Source organism: Penicillium taxi, assembly GCF_028828555.1.
Source record: "Penicillium taxi strain IBT 34144 chromosome Unknown utg000006l_segment0_segment0, whole genome shotgun sequence".
NCBI classification, from domain to species: Eukaryota; Fungi; Ascomycota; class Eurotiomycetes; order Eurotiales; family Aspergillaceae; genus Penicillium; species Penicillium taxi.
In genome coordinates this window covers 1,088,662-1,110,052 of record NW_026643208.1, presented here as the reverse complement: position 1 = coordinate 1,110,052, position 21,391 = coordinate 1,088,662, and the positions used below count along the sequence as shown (strand labels likewise).

General features: G+C 47.1%; 4 protein-coding genes across 4 annotated transcripts; 3 read left to right on the top strand and 1 right to left on the bottom strand.

Annotated features, from left to right (window-relative positions):
* Window positions 1–42: 42 nt before the first annotated feature.
* Window positions 43–2,899, top strand: dapB (dipeptidyl aminopeptidase dapB; the record flags this gene model as incomplete). Its single annotated transcript, XM_057212184.1, has 3 exons — window positions 43–2,401; window positions 2,461–2,730; window positions 2,790–2,899. The coding sequence occupies 3 exons, from the start codon at window positions 43–45 to the stop codon at window positions 2,897–2,899; spliced, it is 2,739 nt and encodes a 912-aa protein (XP_057059047.1).
* Window positions 2,900–3,361: 462 nt separating this feature from the next.
* Window positions 3,362–12,140, bottom strand: gtb3 (glycosyltransferase family 4 protein; the record flags this gene model as incomplete). The annotated part of the gene is made up of 3 exons (XM_057212183.1): window positions 3,362–11,845; window positions 11,901–11,990; window positions 12,072–12,140. The coding sequence occupies 3 exons, from the start codon at window positions 12,138–12,140 to the stop codon at window positions 3,362–3,364; spliced, it is 8,643 nt and encodes a 2,880-aa protein (XP_057059046.1).
* A 1,677-nt stretch (window positions 12,141–13,817) lies between these two features.
* Window positions 13,818–16,229, top strand: agd3 (putative extracellular serine-rich protein; the record flags this gene model as incomplete). The annotated part of the gene is made up of 1 exon (XM_057212182.1): window positions 13,818–16,229. One exon carries the CDS (start codon window positions 13,818–13,820, stop codon window positions 16,227–16,229), a length of 2,412 nt encoding a protein of 803 aa, XP_057059045.1.
* Window positions 16,230–18,529: 2,300 nt separating this feature from the next.
* Window positions 18,530–19,483, top strand: N7495_009530 (endo alpha-1,4 polygalactosaminidase; the record flags this gene model as incomplete). Its single annotated transcript, XM_057212181.1, has 1 exon — window positions 18,530–19,483. One exon carries the CDS (start codon window positions 18,530–18,532, stop codon window positions 19,481–19,483), a length of 954 nt encoding a protein of 317 aa, XP_057059044.1.
* Window positions 19,484–21,391: the final 1,908 nt, after the last annotated feature.

Genomic DNA, 21,391 nt, shown 5'->3' with positions numbered 1-21,391 from the left:
CAAGCCGTCTCCGCAACTTCCCACTCGTCACTACCATCAATCATGGGGAAGCTGGACAAGGAAGGCAGCTCTGGCTCTGTCTCCGTGCCCCTTGCTCATCGACGGACAATATCATTGGCATCTCAAACCTCCTCGGATTCTGGTTTATCGGTAGCCTCAACAGCCTTCCTCAATGCATTCCATAAAGGAGAGATGGGAACAGACGAGACACAACCATACCGCGATATCGAAGATGGTGCCGAACCAGGCTCGGACGAATCGTTCATCGCTGCTAAGACTAAGAAGCCCGCCTCGGGGACTCGCATCCGCCGTATCCTCTGGCTATTCGGCATACTTTGCGTCGGGGGTTGGGCTCTAGCCTTCATACTCTTCCTAACATCGACACGGCCCAGCGCAGAAGCCCTTTCATCCTCAACCGTCAACATCCACGATCCGGAATCCGCGACCGGCGGCACGAGCTATGGGAAGCCAGTCACATTAGATCAAGTCCTAGGAGGGGATTGGTCACCACAATCGCATGCGATCTCCTGGATTGCGGGTCCAAGCGGTGAAGACGGACTTTTAGTCGAGCGCGGGGAGAGTGGAGAGGGATATTTACGCGTGGAAGATATCAGAAATCGCAAGAATGGCGCCAATAAGCTTGATGCTCGGGTGTTGATGAAGGATAGCCATGTCAGAGTCGAGGGTGAACTGGTCACTCCGGTAAAGACGTGGCCGAGTCCAAATCTGGAGAAGGTGCTGCTTGTATCAAACACGCATTCTAACTGGCGACATTCGTTCTATGGAAAGTATTGGATCTTTGATGTTGCGACACAGACGGCGGAGCCGCTGGATGCCAGTAACCCGAGCGATCGCGTGCAGCTTGCTGTCTGGTCCCCTCAATCTGACGCTGTTGTCTTTGTTCGGGACAACAATGTTTTCCTGAGAAAGTTGAGCTCTTCCGAGGTCATTCCCATCACCAAAGATGGCGGGGAGCAGCTTTTCTATGGCGTTCCTGACTGGGTGTATGAAGAGGAAGTGTTCGCAGGCAACAGTGGCACTTGGTGGTCTGAAGATGGCAAGTTCCTCGCCTTCCTGCGGACCGAAGAGGCGGAAGTACCCGAATATCCCGTTCAGTACTTCCTCTCCCGCCCCTCTGGCAAGAAGCCTCGCCCCGGATTGGAGAATTACCCTGAAGTCAGACAGATCAAGTACCCCAAAGCCGGAAGCCCGAACCCTGTGGTGCGCTTGCAATTCTATGATACGGTCAAGAGCGAGGTCTTTTCAATCGACATACCAGAGGACTTCAAGGACGATGATCGAATCATTATCGAGGTCGTTTGGGCATCTGGCGGAAAAGTTCTTCTTCGCGAGACCAACCGTGAGAGTGACGTTGTCAAGGTATTCTTGATGGACACTAGTGCTAGAACTGGAAAGCTCGTCCGCTCAGAGGATATCGCAGCCCTAGATGGCGGCTGGGTTGAACCCTCGCAGTCAACACGGTTTATTCCTGCCGATCCAGCAAATGGTCGTCCACAAGATGGATATATTGATACCGTGATTCACGAAGGCTATGACCACCTGGCTTACTTTAGTCCTCTCGATTCTTCGGAACCTGTAATGATCACCAAGGGAAACTGGGAAGTCGTTGCCGCACCCTCCGCCGTTGACCTGAAGAGGAATATCGTGTATTTCGTGGCCACAAAGGAAGCACCCACTCAGCGTCATGTGTATCAAGTCAAACTCGACGGCTCAGGTCTTCGTTCACTTACCGATACCTCAAAGGCCGGATATTATGGAATCTCGTTCTCACAGGGATCCGGATACGCATTGCTCAGCTCCAAGGGCCCCGCAGTCCCCTGGCAGTCTGTTATCAGCACGCAAGGTGACAAGATTGAAAACGTGGCTGTAATCGAAGAAAACTCTAAGCTCAAAGATATGGTCGAAGAGTTTGCTCTTCCGGCTGAGATCTACTCTAACGTGACCGTTGACGGCAACATCCTCCAAGTTGTCGAGCGCCGACCTCCCCACTTCAACCCAGCCAAAAAGTATCCGGTTCTTTTCTACATGTATCAGGGACCAGGCTCTCAAACTGTCGATCGCAAGTTCACAGTCGACTTCCAATCCTACATCGCCTCTAACCTGGGCTACATTGTTGTCACCGTCGATGGTCGAGGCACAGGATTTGTCGGACGTAAAGCACGGTGCATCGTTCGCGGCAATATGGGCCACTACGAAGCACGAGACCAGATTGAGTCGGCAAAGATCTGGGCATCTAAACAATACGTGGATGAAACTCGGATGGCTATCTGGGGCTGGAGCTTCGGCGGCTTCATGACACTCAAGGTTCTGGAGCAGGATGCGGGAGAGACATTCCAATACGGAATGGCTGTGGCGCCAGTAACGGACTGGAGATTCTACGGTAAGTCGCAAACTAATATCGGCGTCCAACGGTCTTTTTCACTAACGAGGATTTTGCAGACTCCATCTATACAGAACGTTACATGCACACTCCCCAGCATAATCCCTCGGGATACGACAATTCCAGTATCAGTAACGCCGAAGCCTTGGGTAAGAACGTTCGATTCATGATCATGCATGGCATTGCCGATGACAATGTTCATCTCCAAAATACTCTGGTTCTATTAGACAAGTTGGACCTGGCAAACGTGGCGAATTATGATATGCAGGTCTTCCCGGATTCCGACCACAGCATCTACTTCCACAATGGACATACCCTTGTATATGAACGTAGGCTAATCTTGCCCTCCATCTTCTCTTTTCTCAAGATACTGATATCTTACCAACAGGTCTTTCGAGCTGGCTCATCAACGCGTTCAATGGTGAGTGGCATCGCATTGCGAACCCGAAACCAGAGGAAGCGTGGACCAAGGCCAAACGCTCTTTTTCATTCTTTTAGCCTAAGTGTTGGCTTGTCAATTCCAGTATCAAATCGGCTTACAAGGCTTATATAACTCATATATGTACTTTTCTGCAAATAATATACATTTACGCGAGTAGAAGGTTGTTTCTTCAGTGATTATACACATAAATTCTATTACTATCTCTATTTGCAATTATGAAGTAAATGCTAGGCAAAAAATCTGAAGTAAAAGTTAAGAAATGTCTTTTTGGTCGGGACGCTTTGCGCTCCTCGACAGAACCAGAAAATCACGCTCCCAGGAAATGAATATCAGAATGGGAAAATATGGAAGAAAGAATGAATGATGAATGATGCAAGATAGGTAATGTGGCTGCGAGGTTGCAGAATGGGGGAATAACTTATTGGGGAAAGGAGATGAGATGAAAAGGGAAGGAAGATAAATAGAGAGAGAGAGAGAGAGAGAGAGAGAGAGAGAGAGAGGTAGCAATTGAGGGGTGTCTAGTCGCTCCAAAGAATACCCGATCGCAAGAAGTCTTCTCGCATAATAGTGCTAACGTCAGAATTCCGGTACTGCATCGTATCATCCTCCTCGTCGCGCACTAGACCGCGCAGCTGTTCGCGACCAGCAGTGGAAATTGAGCGTGCATAAGAGTACGTTCGTGAACGAGATCGCGACCGACGCTGTCCATGCAATGGCGTACCAGGTGGCGCGAGCGTGGGCCCAAGCCCCGGTGATTTGCTACCAGGACTAGCACCTCCATTTGACAGATACGAAAGCATAGAGCTGCGAGGCGCAAACACAGGGAGACGAGCAGTGGACTCGTCGAAGTCGCTGTTCAGCGTCAGGGCAGAGACGCTGGAACCAGCCCTTTGGTGGCCGTGTTTCTGGAGGGGGTGGTAGGCTGAAGTATTGCTGTACAATGTCGACATGGCAGAGGCAGCAGATGAGCGCCATGAGTGGACAGCGCTGCGGGGGATAGTGATGATCTCCTCATCGATTGTCGCGGTCATTTCGATTGCTTGTTCGATCTCCATCGGATCGAGCTCTTCGCCAGCGGCTCGGCTCGCCATCATCTTGATCGACTTGCCGATCCACAGCATTTGCTCGTGCTCCCGTAGGTAGCGATCACCGCTGAAGGACTTTTGAACAATCTGACGAGTCTTCATGCCAAGTTCGCGGCGTTGGTCACTCTTCTCATACATACGGCGAGTGATGGCGGCTACTTCGTCGGCAGTGGGCGCGGAAGTGAGGACTGGGGCTGGAGTTGTGTCGCCGCAGTACTCAGCCCATTCGCCGATCATACCGAGCATGGAGATTTGTGCCTTTGCCAGAGCGAGAGCATCGTTTGGTGCCACCACTGCGCTGAAGCGCGAGAAGTCGTCTGGGTCACTAAGCACGCGGAGGGAAGCACCGACGTCAGTACAGACGACCGGTGCGCCGGTTAGAGCTGCTTCACCTAGGGCGAGGGGCAGACCCTCCGATAGTGATGAGTTCAGGAAGAGCCAGGTGTTTTCTAGCACTTTCATGGGGTCGGCGGTTCCGCACAGAGTCACTCTGCCGCGTAGACCCTTGGATGCAATGATTTCCTGACATTCGGTGGAGTAAGTCGGGGCTTTGTCGATGGCACCATAGATGTCTAGGTGGTATTCGTCGAACTTCCATTGGTTGATGATGATATCGGCGGCGAGCAGGGCGATCTTGATGTCTTTGGCGTACCAGACGTGGGAAAGCATGGTCACAGTGGGTTTCTTTGATTTAATCTCCTTGACGGGGGAGAACTTCTGCATGTCGGTGATACCGTTGACGACGGGGTCGATCTTGCGGCGGAAAGTGTTGCGGTGCTCAATTGTGCCCTGGCAGGTACCGATTTCGACTTCCCAGCCTGGGTTGAAGAAATCGGCACAAGGAAGCAGGACATCCGCGTGGTGAAGAGTCAGAACGGAGGTAATTCGCATCAGACCCAGAAGGCAATTGCGGACGAATGGCGAGAGTTTGCAAAGGGCAGATGAGAGACACAGGTTAGTTTCTCGCCAAGCGATGGCGTGGTCCCAAATTTGCAGAGTGACATTTCTCTTCATTTTACAGACTACGCCGTATGAAGCACTGACACTGTGATGAGAAGCTTGGAAGATGCTCGGGATCTTGTCAGGCACTGGAATCGAGAAGATGAAGAGGTAGCGGTACCACAGCTCCATGGCGATGTCCATAGATTCCAGCGTGGGTAGCTCAGTGTCGAACCACTCCGATGAAGGAATAGTATTTGGCATCTCCTGGGTAAGCCACAGATCGCGCCAACTCGACTTCACTATCTCGCTGCTCCAGACTTGACCCCAGTGACGAGATTCCTGGAAGTAGGTATTCAGGTTTACCAAGGCTCGAGTAGCTTGCTGGATGTCTGCCTTTGAAAGATCAACGGTTCGTGCGCCCTTCACCAATGCCGTCAAGATAGGAATAAAGTTCATCTTGATGTCAAAATCGCTAGCTGAGGTAACGTTTTCCACCTCCGAATCTAGTTTGTTCGAGAACAGACCATGGGTGGGTGTGAGGAAATCCATACCCCAGAGCGGGATGACCTTGAGAGACTGGACGTTCTGCTCTGTCTGATGCTTAGGAACACCAAAGTCATTTGCAGACTCGCAGATCATGTGCCATTTGATACTGTTCAGAGAATTGATCATGTCTCGTCGACAGGCAGAGACACCACCACCTTCGTTGGGCCAGGTTCCATTGTCAGCGGCCATGACATGCAGAGTCTTGTCGGTATCAGAAGAAATATCCTTAGAACGGGTGGTAACGACGGCGTCACCTCCAGGACCAAAGTTGAACAGATCACTGATCTTAACAGCCAATGGTGTCCAACTAGAAATGTTATCGTCGAGGTCGGCACTGGCCATAATTGCATCGGCGCGAAGGTCCATGTACTTCTTGGCAAAGCTCAGGTTACCCCAGTCACGATGGCGCCAGTAGGGAGCCAGAACGTGATCTCTGCGTAGAATCAAATCATCCATCCAGCGAACAATAATACCGTCGAAGTCTACACGTTCTTTCCAAGCCTTCCACAAAAGGGAGCGAGCGTGAGACGTGGAGACAGGGAAGCGCTTCTTAGTCAGTCCAAGGTACCGAGAGATAGGATTCGTATCAAGACTGTCGAGGTAGAAGAATGGGTTGTCGTATACAAAGCTTGTGTTCTTTGGCTTAGAAAGAACACCCAAGTAATCGTGCTCGATCATAGGGGGTGTTTGGATTTTTCTTCCATTGACAGTGGTAAAAATGGTGGGATGGAACTTGTGATCATAAGACCAGCGACTTTCAAAGACATCAGCACCTTGTACAAAGGTAGCCTCGGTAATCTTAGAATGCGGAATCCATCGATCAACCTTCTCAGGACGCCGGCGTGGAGGCGCACACCAAGAAACAGTGCAGCTGATATGGCTCATTACGAACTCGGCTCGGAGAAGCTCATCGCCGAACCGGGGGTTCTTGCGATAGCGGTACTGGAAGCGAACGATATTGCCATCTTTCATGTAAGAACCAGCCTCGATGAGACCTTTTTGGTTATACTGTACACTCTGGAGATGATTCACACCCTGTACGCAACGTCGTCCAAGGGGAATTCGTGCAGAGGTAGCCTTGCCTAGCTTGAAACCCTTCTTTGGCGCACGGTAATCGTAGTGGTACTCGTTAAGAACCTTTCCATCCTTGTACTCCTCCTTAACGTGAAGCAGCATTTCGCGAGAGTAAGTGCTAATAGAAATGAGCTTCTTGGTCTCCTCTGGTTCGTCCTTGTGTTCACCGGTGTATTGGTAAATCTTGAAACTACCATCACTTTCAGAATGACGGAAGGCTGTGAATGTTCCCGCAAGACTTTGAATGTGAACTCTGCTCTTCTTGATGTGGATTGTCATGCCCTTGGTCTCATCCCACAGCCGCTTGACGTTCTTGCGGCCGTAAAACAGGAAAAAGGAAAGACCCCAGTCCTGCATGAATTTGCCGTAGATCCAGAGCGCATTGAGTATGTACCTGAACATCAAACGAAGTACTGTCGGCAAACGCTCAGAGACATGATTAAATTCTCTCTGGAATTCAGGATCGGCAACCAAGGCAATAACAATGAATTTGACAATTGTGCCCAGTGTGTGATAGCAGTAGCTGAGTGGATATCGGAACACAGCGAACATTTTGGGCAATTTCTGAGGATTATACGGGATGGAGTCTGCAGTCTCACGCTCCTTGGGAACGGGGCATTCACCAGTTCCGTCAAGGGAGTATTCGAGAATACTGATTGCTGTGGCAGCACCAAGATTGCATCGCGAGACATGGGTGTCGAGACTATCAGTGTCGAACTGGCACAGCTTTTTCTGTAGCCACTGACGCTGATCCTCGGGTAGACTACAAGAATGTCCGAGACAGCGGTTAATAAGCACATTTCGGACTCCATCGGGTAGCTTATCCCAATGGATATCGGCTTCAAATCCTAAGCAGAGCTGACGAAGAAGCTCTTTCTTGGCCCATCGCACCACACGAGTTGTGTTGGGCTCCTCGCGGAGTTGGCGAGCTATGGTGTAGGAAACTCCGCCAGAAACAATTGTTTCGGTCAGAGCGGCATATTCATGGGGAATACCCATCATCATCTCCGCGACAGAGTGGAGGAGGGACTCCGCGATAATCTGGCAGTTGACAGATACATCGAAATCGTAATTTTGCAGGTTTCTGATACCAATAGCCAGTCTGAGCTTGCCATCCTCGCTGCAACTCAGTGCCCGAATTCCTGGGCCCATGGATCCATGGGGCAGAAGCTCAACATAAACGTCACCCTTTTTCCAGGAAGATATTGCCAGATCAACAATGTCATTGGAGTTGGGGAATGCTTCTTGGACACGGAACTGTTGTCGGTGGTTGCGGAGAATGGCCTCAACCTGGAGTCCAGGGTGAGCAGTAGGGTCGAGCTTGAATCGAGACTCGACCGGAACTATTGCGAGATTTTCATAAAAGGATTGCAGCTCCTGTTGGGACCATTCGGGGTCTTCCCAGGGTGTAGTGAAGGCATGGAAGGTCTTGCCCAGTTCAACCGGGCTCGGTACCTTGGATGGCATGCTCATCTTCGAGTTCATGAATGAAAGAATGGCAACGATCCATGTTGCAGTTCCAAGACCAATCACAGCCGAGTAAATGAATTCCGGGAGACAGGCTTTAAGGGCAATTCCCAGAGGCAGTCCAATGCAAATACCGACAAGGAGCGGCTTTAATGCATGGGGGCCGGTGAATATTTTGGTGTATTGGTACCAAATCAGACCAGTGTAAGAGAGAATATAGGAGAAGAAGACACCCATGCCATCAATTGACCCCTGGAACATCCAGAAGAGAGCTGTAGAAAGTGCAAGACTCCAAACGTGCCATAAAAGGAATCTGCCCAGAGTCCTCCAGTAAACCTTTCGTCGAAACTGTACATGCTCTTTGAGAGAATTGCGGATTTCGCTGGCTTTCTTCACTGCAGTGGGCTCTTTTCCACCGATGGATTGGTGAAGTTCTTGAGCTTTGGTATCAATGAGCACGGATCCAATGAGGTAGTATACAAGGGCAAATCCAACAGCCATGCGGTTGGCATCAGAAGAGAAAGAGCCCAATAAATCGATCACCCTATCTCCACTGAGCATCTGGGCCCATTTATCGAGAAGTGCAAGAATGAAATAGAGAATGCCACATCCAATCTCCCTGTTGGACTCGCGCCAGTGAATGAAAGAGTTGTGCAGCTTGAGACCCTTCTGGTTATTTTTCAAAACATCAAGCCCAACCTTTGTCTGGATGTTCCAGCCAGAGCTGTAGGGGATCGGCCTTGGAACATCGGCATATCGGCAGTACCAGTCTAGCAAGAAATTTGTCGAATCCCAATCACGAGCCAGCTCCCTGACCATCTTGTCGGATGTCTCTTTGGAGAAATAACCGCGATTCTTCTCAGCCATGACATCAGCATACAAAGCCTCTCGACCCAGTTTAGCAGCAGCAGGGTCGCTCATATTAGCAAAGACCTTTTCATCATTGTTTCCATAAGTGGAGAGGTACCATTTACGGATCTCAGTGTCGTCTGTACGTCTGATCGCCTGGTACCAGGTTACCCATTTTGAGAGGACAGAGCGCAGAAAAAATAGAAGCACAGCGATGAAAATGTAGATGACAGCAAGGTAGATAGCAGAATCGTGGCCGGAGAAGGTGGTGATAATAGGCGAAATGAACAGGATCGGAATTGAGTAAATGATGGCTTTGCGACCTGACAGGAATGCTGTTCCGGGGTAACTGAAACTTGCGAGAGCAGCAAAGGCGGAGAAGTAAATGGTTAATGCGATCAGGTATAGGTAGAAAATTATACCAGCTTGAGGAGATCTGACAGCAGAGATAGCGACAAATCCAATCAAGCCTCCAGCCACAGTGAAGGCAATACCAGCAATGAGACGGATGAGAACGAACATGTTTGCTGCAGCGAAGGCCATAGAAATAAGATAATATGGACCACCAACTGCAATCCATGTGCCAATGGCACCTGAAAGCAACAGAGAAATCATCAATGCTATTGTCGCACTGTTCAATTCGTCGCTTGTCATTTGGGAAGACAGGTATAAGCCGCGGCCAATGATTGTTAAAAGAATGATATCGATCAGAGCAGGAATAGCAAAGACACTCATGAAGGTGAAACGTTGATAGCTACGCATGGGTTTGACCTTGTCATCGGGATTGACATCAATTTGAGCACCAGCATAGGAAGTCGCCATCTGACCACCATTAATCCAGTTTGGTGGCTGATGTACGTTGTAGTGCTTTCGGAATCGACCAGAGAGAATTTTGCCGAAAATACTGGGTGGCATGTCAAAGTAAGCCTCGCACCGCGATCCAAGGGCAAATGATTCAGCGAATGCGGCGGCTTGATCAGTGAAGCTGTTGAACAAAGGGTTTCGGTCGGTAACCTCTGCGTAGATCTCATCGAAAGCACCCTTTCTGGCTGCACAGAAAATAGACAGGGTAATCATATCAACATAGGCATTCATATGGCCCTCTTTAACCAGCTCACAGAGTCCTGCTGTGATATCCGCGAGATCAGACTCCCGGTGCTCTCTGCAGACTTGAGAATAGACTTCGTCAACCTGGCGGAAAAGTGTCAAAGAAGCGGCAGTTGAGGGATGCCTGCATCCTTGGCCTTCGTACCAATCAATGCGACTCTTGACCAACTCCATGAAAGAGGTAGTCTGTTCTAGGTAGCCGACAGTGTTGAGTTCCTTTAGTTGGATAAAGGATGGTGCATCAATGAGCTGCTTGCGGATGTACATGCAAATCTTCTGTGATATGTCGCTTTGGGAGTCGGTAAGTGAAAGGTGCTGGAATAGAAGAAGTCGTTCTTCTGGGCTGAGAACATCAATATCCTGGATGAATCGGCGAGGGAGGCCGGTATCTGGCGCAAGGTCTTGAGACCAGCTGGCCAACGCAAATTCTGCCTCGAAACATTCATGACGAGGGAATCCTTTTCCAGATAGGAAGGTGTGCAGCACCGTGCCGACGAGACCTTTGGCGTTCTTGGAAACGAAGATATCGGTTCCATCCTCCTCCATTTGGTAAACAGCCCAAAAGCGCATGTCTGTACTCTTGCTTAAACCAGAGTCCAGCACAAGGTGCACACGTAGCTGTTCATTTGTTGCTAGATCAGCAAGCTCCTTTATAGCAGGGGCAAGCTCATTTCCAATGAAGGAGGACATGCCCAGAGTCTCTTGGAAACTTTGGAGAAGTACACCAATATTCTTGATCTGCTCTGAAGGAACGGGGTGGAGGAGTGAAAGAGATTTGAGGCGCTGCTGACACTGTAGAAGCTCAGCGAATGCCAATAATGAAGGGTCTGATCCCAAGGGGAAACAGCCGAGATTGTTGTATTCTTGACCGGCCATAGATACAGACAACGGATTTCCCGCAGTCTTCATTTGAGGAACCCATTCTGGAGGATCGCGGAGGCGCATTTCTGGGATTTTAGAAAAATCTGTCAAGACTTCATCCGATTCGAGTAAAGCATTGATTGCCGGGAAATGTGATCGTAGTTTATCCCACCCTGACTGAGATCCAGGAGCTGGTGCAATTTTCAGGTTCGTGCGCCAGACATCGTGAGCTTTCATGACATTGGATTCCTTCAACCATCCAAAAGCGGATAGAGGCTCGATCGTTGGACCATTCAAATCGGCATTTGTTAAGGAGGATTCCGAACCAATCCAAGGAATGGCACTGTAAAAGTTGCACCACGAAAGAGCTCTTCGAATGACGGCGTTTGAGAGAGTGACATCGTCATCAACGGTTTCCCAAGCTAGGACAACAAAGTCTCTCATACAGGCTTCTGAGACGAAAGCTTTGATCGTGGAATGCATGTCGATCATCTGAAAATAGTCGCGCTTCTCGCCATTAGGCATAATACTTGCATTTCGAATCACCAAGCCAGACACAGCCTCGCTTTGCAGAGCCTTTCTATTTTTCAAGAATTTTGGTGGTGCCACTTCCAGGAAGACATCAAGACCAAGGCTTTGGATAGTTTGAAACAGCAATTCATGAGTGTTCGGAGAAAGCATATCCTCCCAACTGGCGAAGAGGATGCCAGAAAATGCGGAACCATTGAAGCTGTTGTTGATCACGTCCTCAACCGCGTCAATGACTGCGATAGGTGACTTATTTGAAGCGACCAAGTGTTCAAGATTAATTCTACCCAGGACCTGGCTGTGCTGGCAGCTGAAAAGAGCCCTAGAAACTCCAACTTGAAGTGGATCCACAACGAGAATATCCCATTGCCCGAGCAGTAGTTTTTGTGATGGAGTTGGAGGCTCAGTAAAGCTTCCTAGATATGTACCAAATGAAGTTGGCTTGACTTTGCTCAAGCGGGGGATCAATTTCAATTCTCGACCAGCCAACCTGTTGATTCTTTGAGAAACAGTCAAAGACACTACATCCGGGGCTTGCTTCATCTAACAAAGTGTTAGTATTTCCTATTTAACCATTTTAATCTTGTTCACGTTTTACCTTATAATATTTAATAATTCTTTTGCCAGATGACCAGATGATACTGACGCTGCCAATAGTTATGCAAGCCAAGAGAACTGCAATCATGAACTATTAAAAAAGTCAGTCTCGATGTTCATGCATAGAGTCAAGCCAAAATCTAGTTGCAAAGAGGACTGGGGAAATACATACAAATTGCGACCAATTCTCCTTCATGCGAGCCCACCCCAGCACAGAAACGGGGAGAATGTTAGCACCCATATTGATAAATTTGTTGCCGCGTGCGGACTTAGTTCAAATGGTTGTTGTTCTCCAGTCTTAATAAAAAATGAACGGACTGAACAAGGCTAAAACGAAAGAGCCTGCTTGAAACCACGATTGCTATTCTAAGCAACTGTCATGGCATAATTAAGTTTATGAGCGAGAGTGTTGAAAAATAAAATAGAGATGATAGGTAAAAGGGAGGAATCGGCCTCATCTGCACCTAAGAGAGAGAAAGAATAGTAAAGAGTAAAGGGGAAAGGCAGGAATTGAAATCTTGAAGGTCGACAAAACCTTGGGAAGCCAGCAGCAGTAGTGCTTGTTCGCCTCTCGCCAAGGATTAGAAGTGGCTTATACGGCTGTTCACCCTTTTAGGACTCCTTAGCTGGGTCCGTGGTCCGTTTGAATATGATTAAAGCCTCTTGAAACGAATAACAAAAATAGGACTTGAAAAAACTTTCAAACTATAGGGTAAAAAGCACTAAAGACATGGCCCAAGGTTGACCGAGACACGAAGTGGAGTACAAATGGTGGAGTTCCATACAGCTGTTAAATGTACAATAGGTGCCAGCTGGTTTACCTCTATATGTTACCGATCTAATTGGCTATGATTTAAATGCACACATTTCTTTCCATATACTAAGTAGACCGCTGATTTCCGATCCAATCAATGATATAATTTTGAGCGTCCATGGGTGAATTTCGGCTTCATCTAGATTCAATCTCGCCGGAACACTACTCCTAATGGTAAAAAACAAAGTTAATTTTCTGGCTTGGAATTGGTTTAATATTTTTTGAATAAAAACTAATTATGGGGAAAATCATGCCCTAACCTTGGATGTAAAAGTGGAACGATGTGGGGCGATCGTGGAAATGTGCTGGTCTGTATTGTCATTACGGATACGGGCAATACGATACAGAGTAAATTTAAATAACATAGCTACTTCCCAAAATGGTTAGCTCTTCCCGTAACTATATACCATACTCCATAACGTCGGATAATGAAGTACTGCCAAGATAGATGCAGGTACTAACGGTTGTCCTACTCAGGGGAAGTAATCTTAACTCTCACTACCATACTCGATGTCTCGGATATCCCGCGTTTTGGTTCTTTGCTCTTTAGTCTGTGAATTATTTTGATATGCGAAGATATTACTTGGATCTGATCGATTCATCATTCAACCATGGCTCGTAGGATCAGTCAATCTTGAAATAGATATTAGAAGAAATTTTAACCGCCGATCTTGAGCCAATCTCGATCTGCACATACTCCGGACTCAAATTCCGTCGGATCGTAACTCCACCTGCGCACAGGTAATCCATAGAGATCCATAACCTCGAACTTTCAGGAACATACCCCACTCGTACCTTTTAGATAGAACCTAATTAGGTTTTCATAGGATGGGAATTTTCAGCAGTTTTTTCCCTTTGAACTCAGTCACAGAAGCCGATAGGTTTGGTAAAAGAACTGGGCTCTAACTGTGCTCCGCTCTTACTGTATAAAGTAGTTCCGACTGCCATGCAATGTCTTTGATTTCAGACTTCTGCGTTGTCCCTTGAAAAACCTGCATTAGGGTCATTTCCTTTTTGGAATTCGTTTCACTCATTCGTTAATTCCCGCATTTTGCGTGGAGTCCTTTCGTTCTTCCCTGTTTCAGATCCCCGAGCCCTATCAAAATGGTCGCCATTCCATCCTGGGCCGTTAAGGCAGGCTGCTACTTGGGCCTTTTAACTTGTAGCACTGCCCCAGGTGTTTTCCCACAGACAGAGCCTTCTATCATTGCTTACAGTCCCCCGAGACTAGCCGTGACCAAGACTACTGCTCTTCCTACTACCATCAAGTCTACTTCTACGACTTCTACCATCAAGTCAACTTCCACCACTTCTACTTCTACCACCAAGTCTACCTCTACTTCGACTTCTACTACCAAGTCCACTACTAGTACTTCTACTTCTACTTCTACTTCTACTTCTACGTCGACTACCACCACCGTGCCTACGGTCATTACAGTGTCCACTTCTTCTTCCACCATGTCTACTTCTATTTCAACTACTGCGGCTACTGCCACGGCGTCTGCTGCGGCAACCGCACAGGCCATTGCAGCCAACATCCTGGTCATTGCTAAGGACAGCACCTCTGCTGGCACTGCCACATCTGGTCTGAATGCCTACGGTATTCCATTTACCACTCTAATAGTTCCCCAGGCTGGTGTTGCCCTCCCTGCCCTCAACAGCAGCTCCGGTGGTAACTTCGGTGGTATCGTCATTGCCTCTGAAGTCAGCTATGACTATGGTACTGCTGGATACCAGAGTGCTCTGACTACTGACCAATGGAACCAGCTGTACGCTTACCAGCTTTCTTATGGTGTCCGTATGGTCCAGTACGATGTCTACCCCGGCCCCAACTTCGGCGCTACTGTTGTCGGCACTGGCTGCTGCGCAACTGGTGTTGAACAGGATATTTACTTTACCGATGTTAGTGACTTCCCCACTGCTGGCCTGCGAACCGGTGCCAGTGCTGGTGTCAGTACTTCTGGTTTGTGGCACTACTCGGCAACTGTTGCCAACACTACCTCCACCAAGGCCATTGCTTCCTTTGCTGCCAACAGCGTTGTTGATAGCATCTCTGTTGCTGCTGTCATCAGCAACTTTGATGGTCGTCAGCAGATGGCTTTCTTCATTGGCTTTGATACCACTTGGAGTGCTACCTCCAGCTACTTGCAGCACGCATGGATCAACTGGATTACTCATGGTCTTCACGCTGGATGGCGTCGTGTCAACCTCAACACCCAGATCGATGATATGATGCTGGAGACTGATATCTACTATCCTAGTGGCAACACCTTCCGTATTACCGTCGATGATATGAGCGGAGTCCGTGATTGGATCCCTGTCATTACCAAGAAGATGAACCCCGGCAGCTTGTACTTCCCCGAGGTTGGCTTCAACGGAAACGGTAACATTGAGAACTCTTCCAACACCGATGCTGGCTACACTGCTTGCAACAACGGCGGTATTGAATACGATGGTCCTGCCGACACTGCCCTTGAGTTCCAGAAGCCCCTTGGCACCGGTTCCAACCTTTGGCCTGCCACCCCGACTGCCTTCAACTGGGCTGCTAAGTGCTTGAACCTCGACCCTCTCCTCAACTGGTGGACTACCGTTTCCAACCGCGATGTCTTCGGTCTTATCTCCCATACCTTTACCCATGAGGAGCAAGACAATGCTACTTACTTCGATATCAACCGTGAGATCAGCTTCAACCAGCAGTGGTTCAAACAAGTTGGTCTTGACCAGGCCAAGTACTGGACTTCCAATGGTATCATTCCTCCTGCCATTACTGGTCTGCACAACGGAGACGCTCTCCAGGCCTGGTGGGACAATGGTATCAAGAACTGCGTCGGTGACAACACTCGTCCCGTTCTCCTCAACACCGAGAACGCCATGTGGCCCTACTTCACCAAGAAGTCCACTGATGGATTTGACGGTATGCAAGTCAACCCTCGCTGGGCCACTCGCATTTACTACAACTGCGACACCCCTGCCTGCACTCTCACTGAGTGGATTGCTACCTCCGCTGGTACTGGTGATTTTGACAACCTGCTCGCTACTGAGAAGGCTGACACAATGCGCCACTTCTTCGGCCTCTACCACGACCCCTACATGTTTCACCAAGCCAACCTGCGCAACTTCGGTCTTCCCCTTGTCACTATCAACGGTATTTCTGGCCAGTACTCCATCTTCCAGGCTTGGGTCGAGACCCAGGTCCAGGAGTTCGTTCGTCTTGCTACCTGGCCTTTGGTTACCATAACCCAACAGCAAATGTCCGCCCAGTTCTTGGCCCGTTACACTCGTGATGCTTGTGGCTACACCCTGACCTGGCAAACAAACGGCAAGCAGATCACCGGTGTCACTGTTGGCGCTACTGGCAACACCTGCAGCACTCCCATCCCCGTTACATTCCCCGGTACTGTTACAAACACCCAGGGTTTCACCACTGAGCAGCTTGGTAGCGACCCCCTTACTATCTGGGTCACCCTCTCCGGTTCTCCCGTTTCCTTCACTCTCACTACCCCTATCACTTTGTAAACTCATCTATGATGAATTTGTTACAGCTGAAATAGCTCTACCTACATCATGACTGCTGGTCTATCTCTTACTAATTGTTTTTTTTTTGTTCAATGGGGAGATAACCATATCGTGACCAATGTATCATTACTATCTACTCTATATCATTATTACTATCTACTCTATATCATTATTACTATCTACTCTATATCATTATTACTATCTATTCTATATCATTATTACTATATACTCTATATCATTATTACTATCCACTCTATATAATTTTTACTAACTACTCTATATCATTTTTACTATCTACTCTATATCATAATTGATCCATTCGGGGCAAAACCCTCTCCATGATAATTTGATTTCCTCGCGGGACAACTCGACACACCGCACCTTTCCTATCTACTACACCCCATGTTTCACCTTTCCCTATTCTGCTTCTGAAGCGAAGAGTGAAAAGTCAGTTCTATAAACAATGTCCTTTGTAGAAGGATGTTTCATCTTAAGCGAATCTCTGACTAACGCTTCCAATAATTTTTTTCACAAAATATATCCTACCCCACGGGACACCTCAATCCATTTTCGAATGATTTTTGAGTATGCACTATTCTTATTATTTACCCAAATCTGTTATTTGAGGGACATAGAATTTATCCAACTGGCTGTACCCTGCATTGAATGACTCGTGTGTACGGCTGAGATTTTCTATACATCCATTGTCTCAATTGCCGTAACTCGTGCTCATGCAGGTCCATTGCATGACCTGTAGGAAGGTAGCATTGCACAATTAGCAGACTCCGTAATTATTACGTATTCTAAGCTTGGGTAATTGTTTCGCCTTTAGCTAGGTTCCCTAATTATGGATGAACCAATCTGAGACTCTAAGTATCTGGGTACCTACAGAGTAGCTAGTAAGTACTACTTAGATTAAAATGTACCAAATGTATGTGAGAACATGGTACATTTCGTCTCAGTCCAGAGGCCCTGGCGCAAGAGGTACTACCCAATGATATGGTGCTGACTATACGCGAGATGCAGTACGAATACGCAATATAGGTCTCCTGACCAGAAATCCTTACCAAGCTATATCTCAATTTTGAATGTTGTGTTTTTCTTAGTTTATTTTAGCCGGGGTCAATCTTCGCGAGGCTTGGCACACGCCACAGCCGCCCACTTGAAACTGCACATACGACGGTATGCTACTCCGTAATAAATCCTGAAAAATAGGAATCTTAACTTTATGCTAGGTAATTTATAGTGGGGTTGAAATACCATTGATACTGCTGGTAACTTACACAGTAAGTATTTTTCAATACTTTCGGCGCCGATTGAGATCCAGATCTTTTCAGTGCATGATTGTTACAATTTCACGAGAGCTTTGGGGTTTTGATGTTTTGTATTGATCTGTTATTTTTACCTATAGATGTTAGAAGAACTCTTCAGTTCTCAATAATATATATTTCTGACCTGCAGCTTGTAAGGTGAGGTTGCATTTTCTATTCTTACACATTAGTTCATTACAATCAGTAGTTCTATATCGCGTATCGGAATAGCCGGACAAGTGGGACAGAACCAGGGCTCGGCTAACAAGTCCCTCTTGGCGAACAGGGGTCATATGGTAGCCAAATTGAAAACTTCTCATGTTTGATCGTTCTGTTCGTCTTGATGTTTACTTTACCGAAGATATCCGATTTTCTCTCAGATCACCTGTGCATCTGATATCAATCTGACTGACTTAAATGCCAAGTTTATATTCAGAACTAAAACGAGAGGATGATCTACTACTCTGTGGTAAACTTAGTCGATCAACAACCTTAGAAATCGGTTCCACCTCTCATAACCATGGAATGTCTCTCTTTTATCCTCTCTTTCACAAGTTTCAGCCAATGATATTCCCCAACTGGGCTCTTTGTCAGCCAATTGTCTCTTTTCCCCATTTTTCTGAATGTTGCCATTTTCTCTCTTTTTATCTTTTTGCTTGTGTTCAATTATATATACCTCGAGTCTAATTGCCGGCCACATTGTCAATCCTCACAAGAACAAGCTGCAGGGTGACATCCGGCGGTAGTTATAGTGACTGCCTAAAGGGCTTAGCCACAGTTTCAGCCCACCCATTTTCCCTTCCCAAGAAACTTTCTTTAAGCTTAAAAGGGCCTAACTGCCTTTTTCTTCACTCTTTCCCCAATATTTTTCCCGAATTCTTGATATAATATGCATTACAGCTGACCCACTCTTTTCTATTTATTTTATTATATTGAATGCCTTCTCCTGGGCAAAATCGTCTCTCTTTCTCAAGTCAAAATTACACCAACATGTCTAAGCGAGGCGGTTGTTTCGCCTGGTCCACCAGTAAGAAGATACTTATCTTCGGTGGTATCACTTTTATTATTGTTGCACTCGGTGTCGGACTTGGAGCTGGTCTGGGTGTTGGCCTAAATCACGGCAACGATGACGATGACAGTGGCAGCGGCAGCAGTGGGAACGGCACCGACACTGGAAACGGAACTACCAGTACAAACACAACTGTTAAATGGCAACCGGCTGCTGGAGTGAAATGGCAGATTGAGCTGCTCTACCCTCTGAATGACACATCAGTCGATGCGCACGTCTACGACATCGACCTGTTCGATAACCCCAAGTCTATGATCTCTGAACTGCAAACACTCGGCCGCAAAGTAATCTGCTATTTCTCTGCTGGAACCTACGAACAATGGCGCGAGGATGCTGGAAATTTCAGCAAGTCCGACTTGGGCGATAACCTCGATGACTGGCCAGGCGAGAAGTGGCTCAACACCAATTCGGCAAATGTTCGCAAAATCATGCAAACACGCCTTGATCTGGCTGTCACCAAGGGTTGCGACGGCGTTGATCCTGACAATATCGATGGCTATGACAACACAAATGGCTTGAAATTGACTGAAGATGATGCTATCAACTATGTCAACTGGCTCGCTGGTCAGGCGCATAGCCGTGGTCTCTCTGTTGGACTTAAAAACGGTGGAGACATCATCGATTCTGTCATTGATAACATGCAATGGTCTGTCAACGAACAGTGCGCCGAATATAATGAGTGCGACACTTATGCTGCCTTTACTGACGCTGGAAAACCCGTGTTCCACATTGAGTACCCCAAGGGTGACAGCACCAACAACGATGATTCCGTCACGACGAGTGAAAAGAACTCCGCCTGCAATGCTGCCAGCTCAACTGATTTTTCCACTGTGATCAAGAACATGGACCTTGATGTCTGGGTGGAATACTGTTAATTTCATTTACCCACTGTTAGCCTACGTTCATTTGTACTATTATCATCACTTTCAAATTGTGTCATGATTATTTCAAAATTTAAGATTCCACAATTCCTTGCCTTTCATCCATCGTAACTATTTACGTAGTGTGTGCGTAGTTCAATAAATCTGATTGAAAGTCTACTAGCTCGCCACGGCCCAACCTTGGGAGAGTTCCAATGTTCAATCACGTGGGCTTTGCTCCAGACGTTCCTCTAGACTTTAGTCGGCTTCGTATACAGCACTGACTTTACCTCAGACAGAGCTATTACCAAAGACTTCGAGCATCCCGAAGTGATCAACAGGTGTCATACCCAGGCGAATATGTGGAGGCAAATTACCGTCAAGGGCTTCAGGGTCCAGATCCATTCTGCCTGTGTAAATATAGATGCCAAGTGTAGAAACAAACGCAAAGTCCGTGTCTAGCCCGTACACCCTTAAGTTGAGGCAATACTTGCTAGGAGTAAGATTCTGCGGGCCCGTAGACTCTATGAGAACTTACTCCGTAGCATCGCTAAAATAGTCCTTTCAAACATTGGCGTGCCAGATAACTACTTTAGTATATTTAGCCGTTATCCTTGGTCAAAGGTCCGGCCAGGCTGTGCCTAGGTATTGACACTATATAGAGTTGTAATGTCCGTAATTTTCAACTCAAAAGAACGACTAGTTGGTTTATGATATATGGTCAAATATACTATTCGATCGATCGATCATCCAGCTATTCAAAGAATCTTAGCGGAGGAATGTACCAGACTTCGGGTTTTAGTTCTGCAGCTACTGGGTATAGACTTTAATAGCGTGAAGTTGTCGTGACTGAATCCATAATATGACTTTTACCCCAGACAGGCTATCCAAACTGCATCACTATTAGGAAGGATCGGCAATAAGAAAACGCCACTTCAGGAGTAATAGCCAGATTCAGCATCGTGGATACATTCATGGATCTGGATCCTGAAGACCCACACACCCATGTAAAAAAAAAAAGCAAAAGATCAAAATTGAGATCTCAGATCGAGCGCTAGGATCTATGAGGCTCTCGGGCAGATCTCGGGTGAACCATATGGGTACTTCGCCACGATCACTAAGCAGCTCTCCTCTCAACTCTTCTCCTAATATCAGTTTACGACTATAACTATAACTTAAATTTAATCTATAATGGAGAGAATTGACTATTACACGCAAGATATATGTTTACTTTGTAGTGTACCTATGAAACAGCCCTGTTCTAGCGAACGTATTCACACATGTCCAATTTGCAATGCTTCCACGCTTTGCAACAAACCATTTGGGAAGCTAGAAGTGGAATAGACTCGAGTTTTTTTCCCTGATATCTGCACAGAACATGGTTTGCGCCATGTGGGAACTATAGTCTTTCTCAAACTTCGGACGTTGTACCTTAACCACGTCACCGGTAAATATTTGTCCACAGCTTCTCAAAAATGGCTATGGCTTCAATCCTAATCTATAAATACAGGTCGAATAGAGCTGTCCGTACCAAGGTACGGAGTAGTATGGATACTATCTATTAACTCAAAAGTTAGCTTGAGTAAGTAATAGCGACAGCCATAACTCTCCGAAGTGTGGGTCGAGAAAAAAACCATTATTTTGCAGGTAATACTGTATCATCGTATGTAATATATTCTAAGCTAGTAACGTTAGAGTTTATTTATCCAGGGACGGACCGTAACCTGAGTGTTTATTTTGAAAATAATTCCGTCTGTTTCACTTGGTACCTTATTCTCGCTATCCCCCGTACTCCAAACGCCAAGCCTACAGAAAACACTTTAATCCCTCCGCTGTTTCAACTTCAAACGCGCTTGCGCTCTTACTACAGGTTGTCTGAAAATAGAACCCACCTTTCCAGCCTATGTCTCACTGTCATATGCT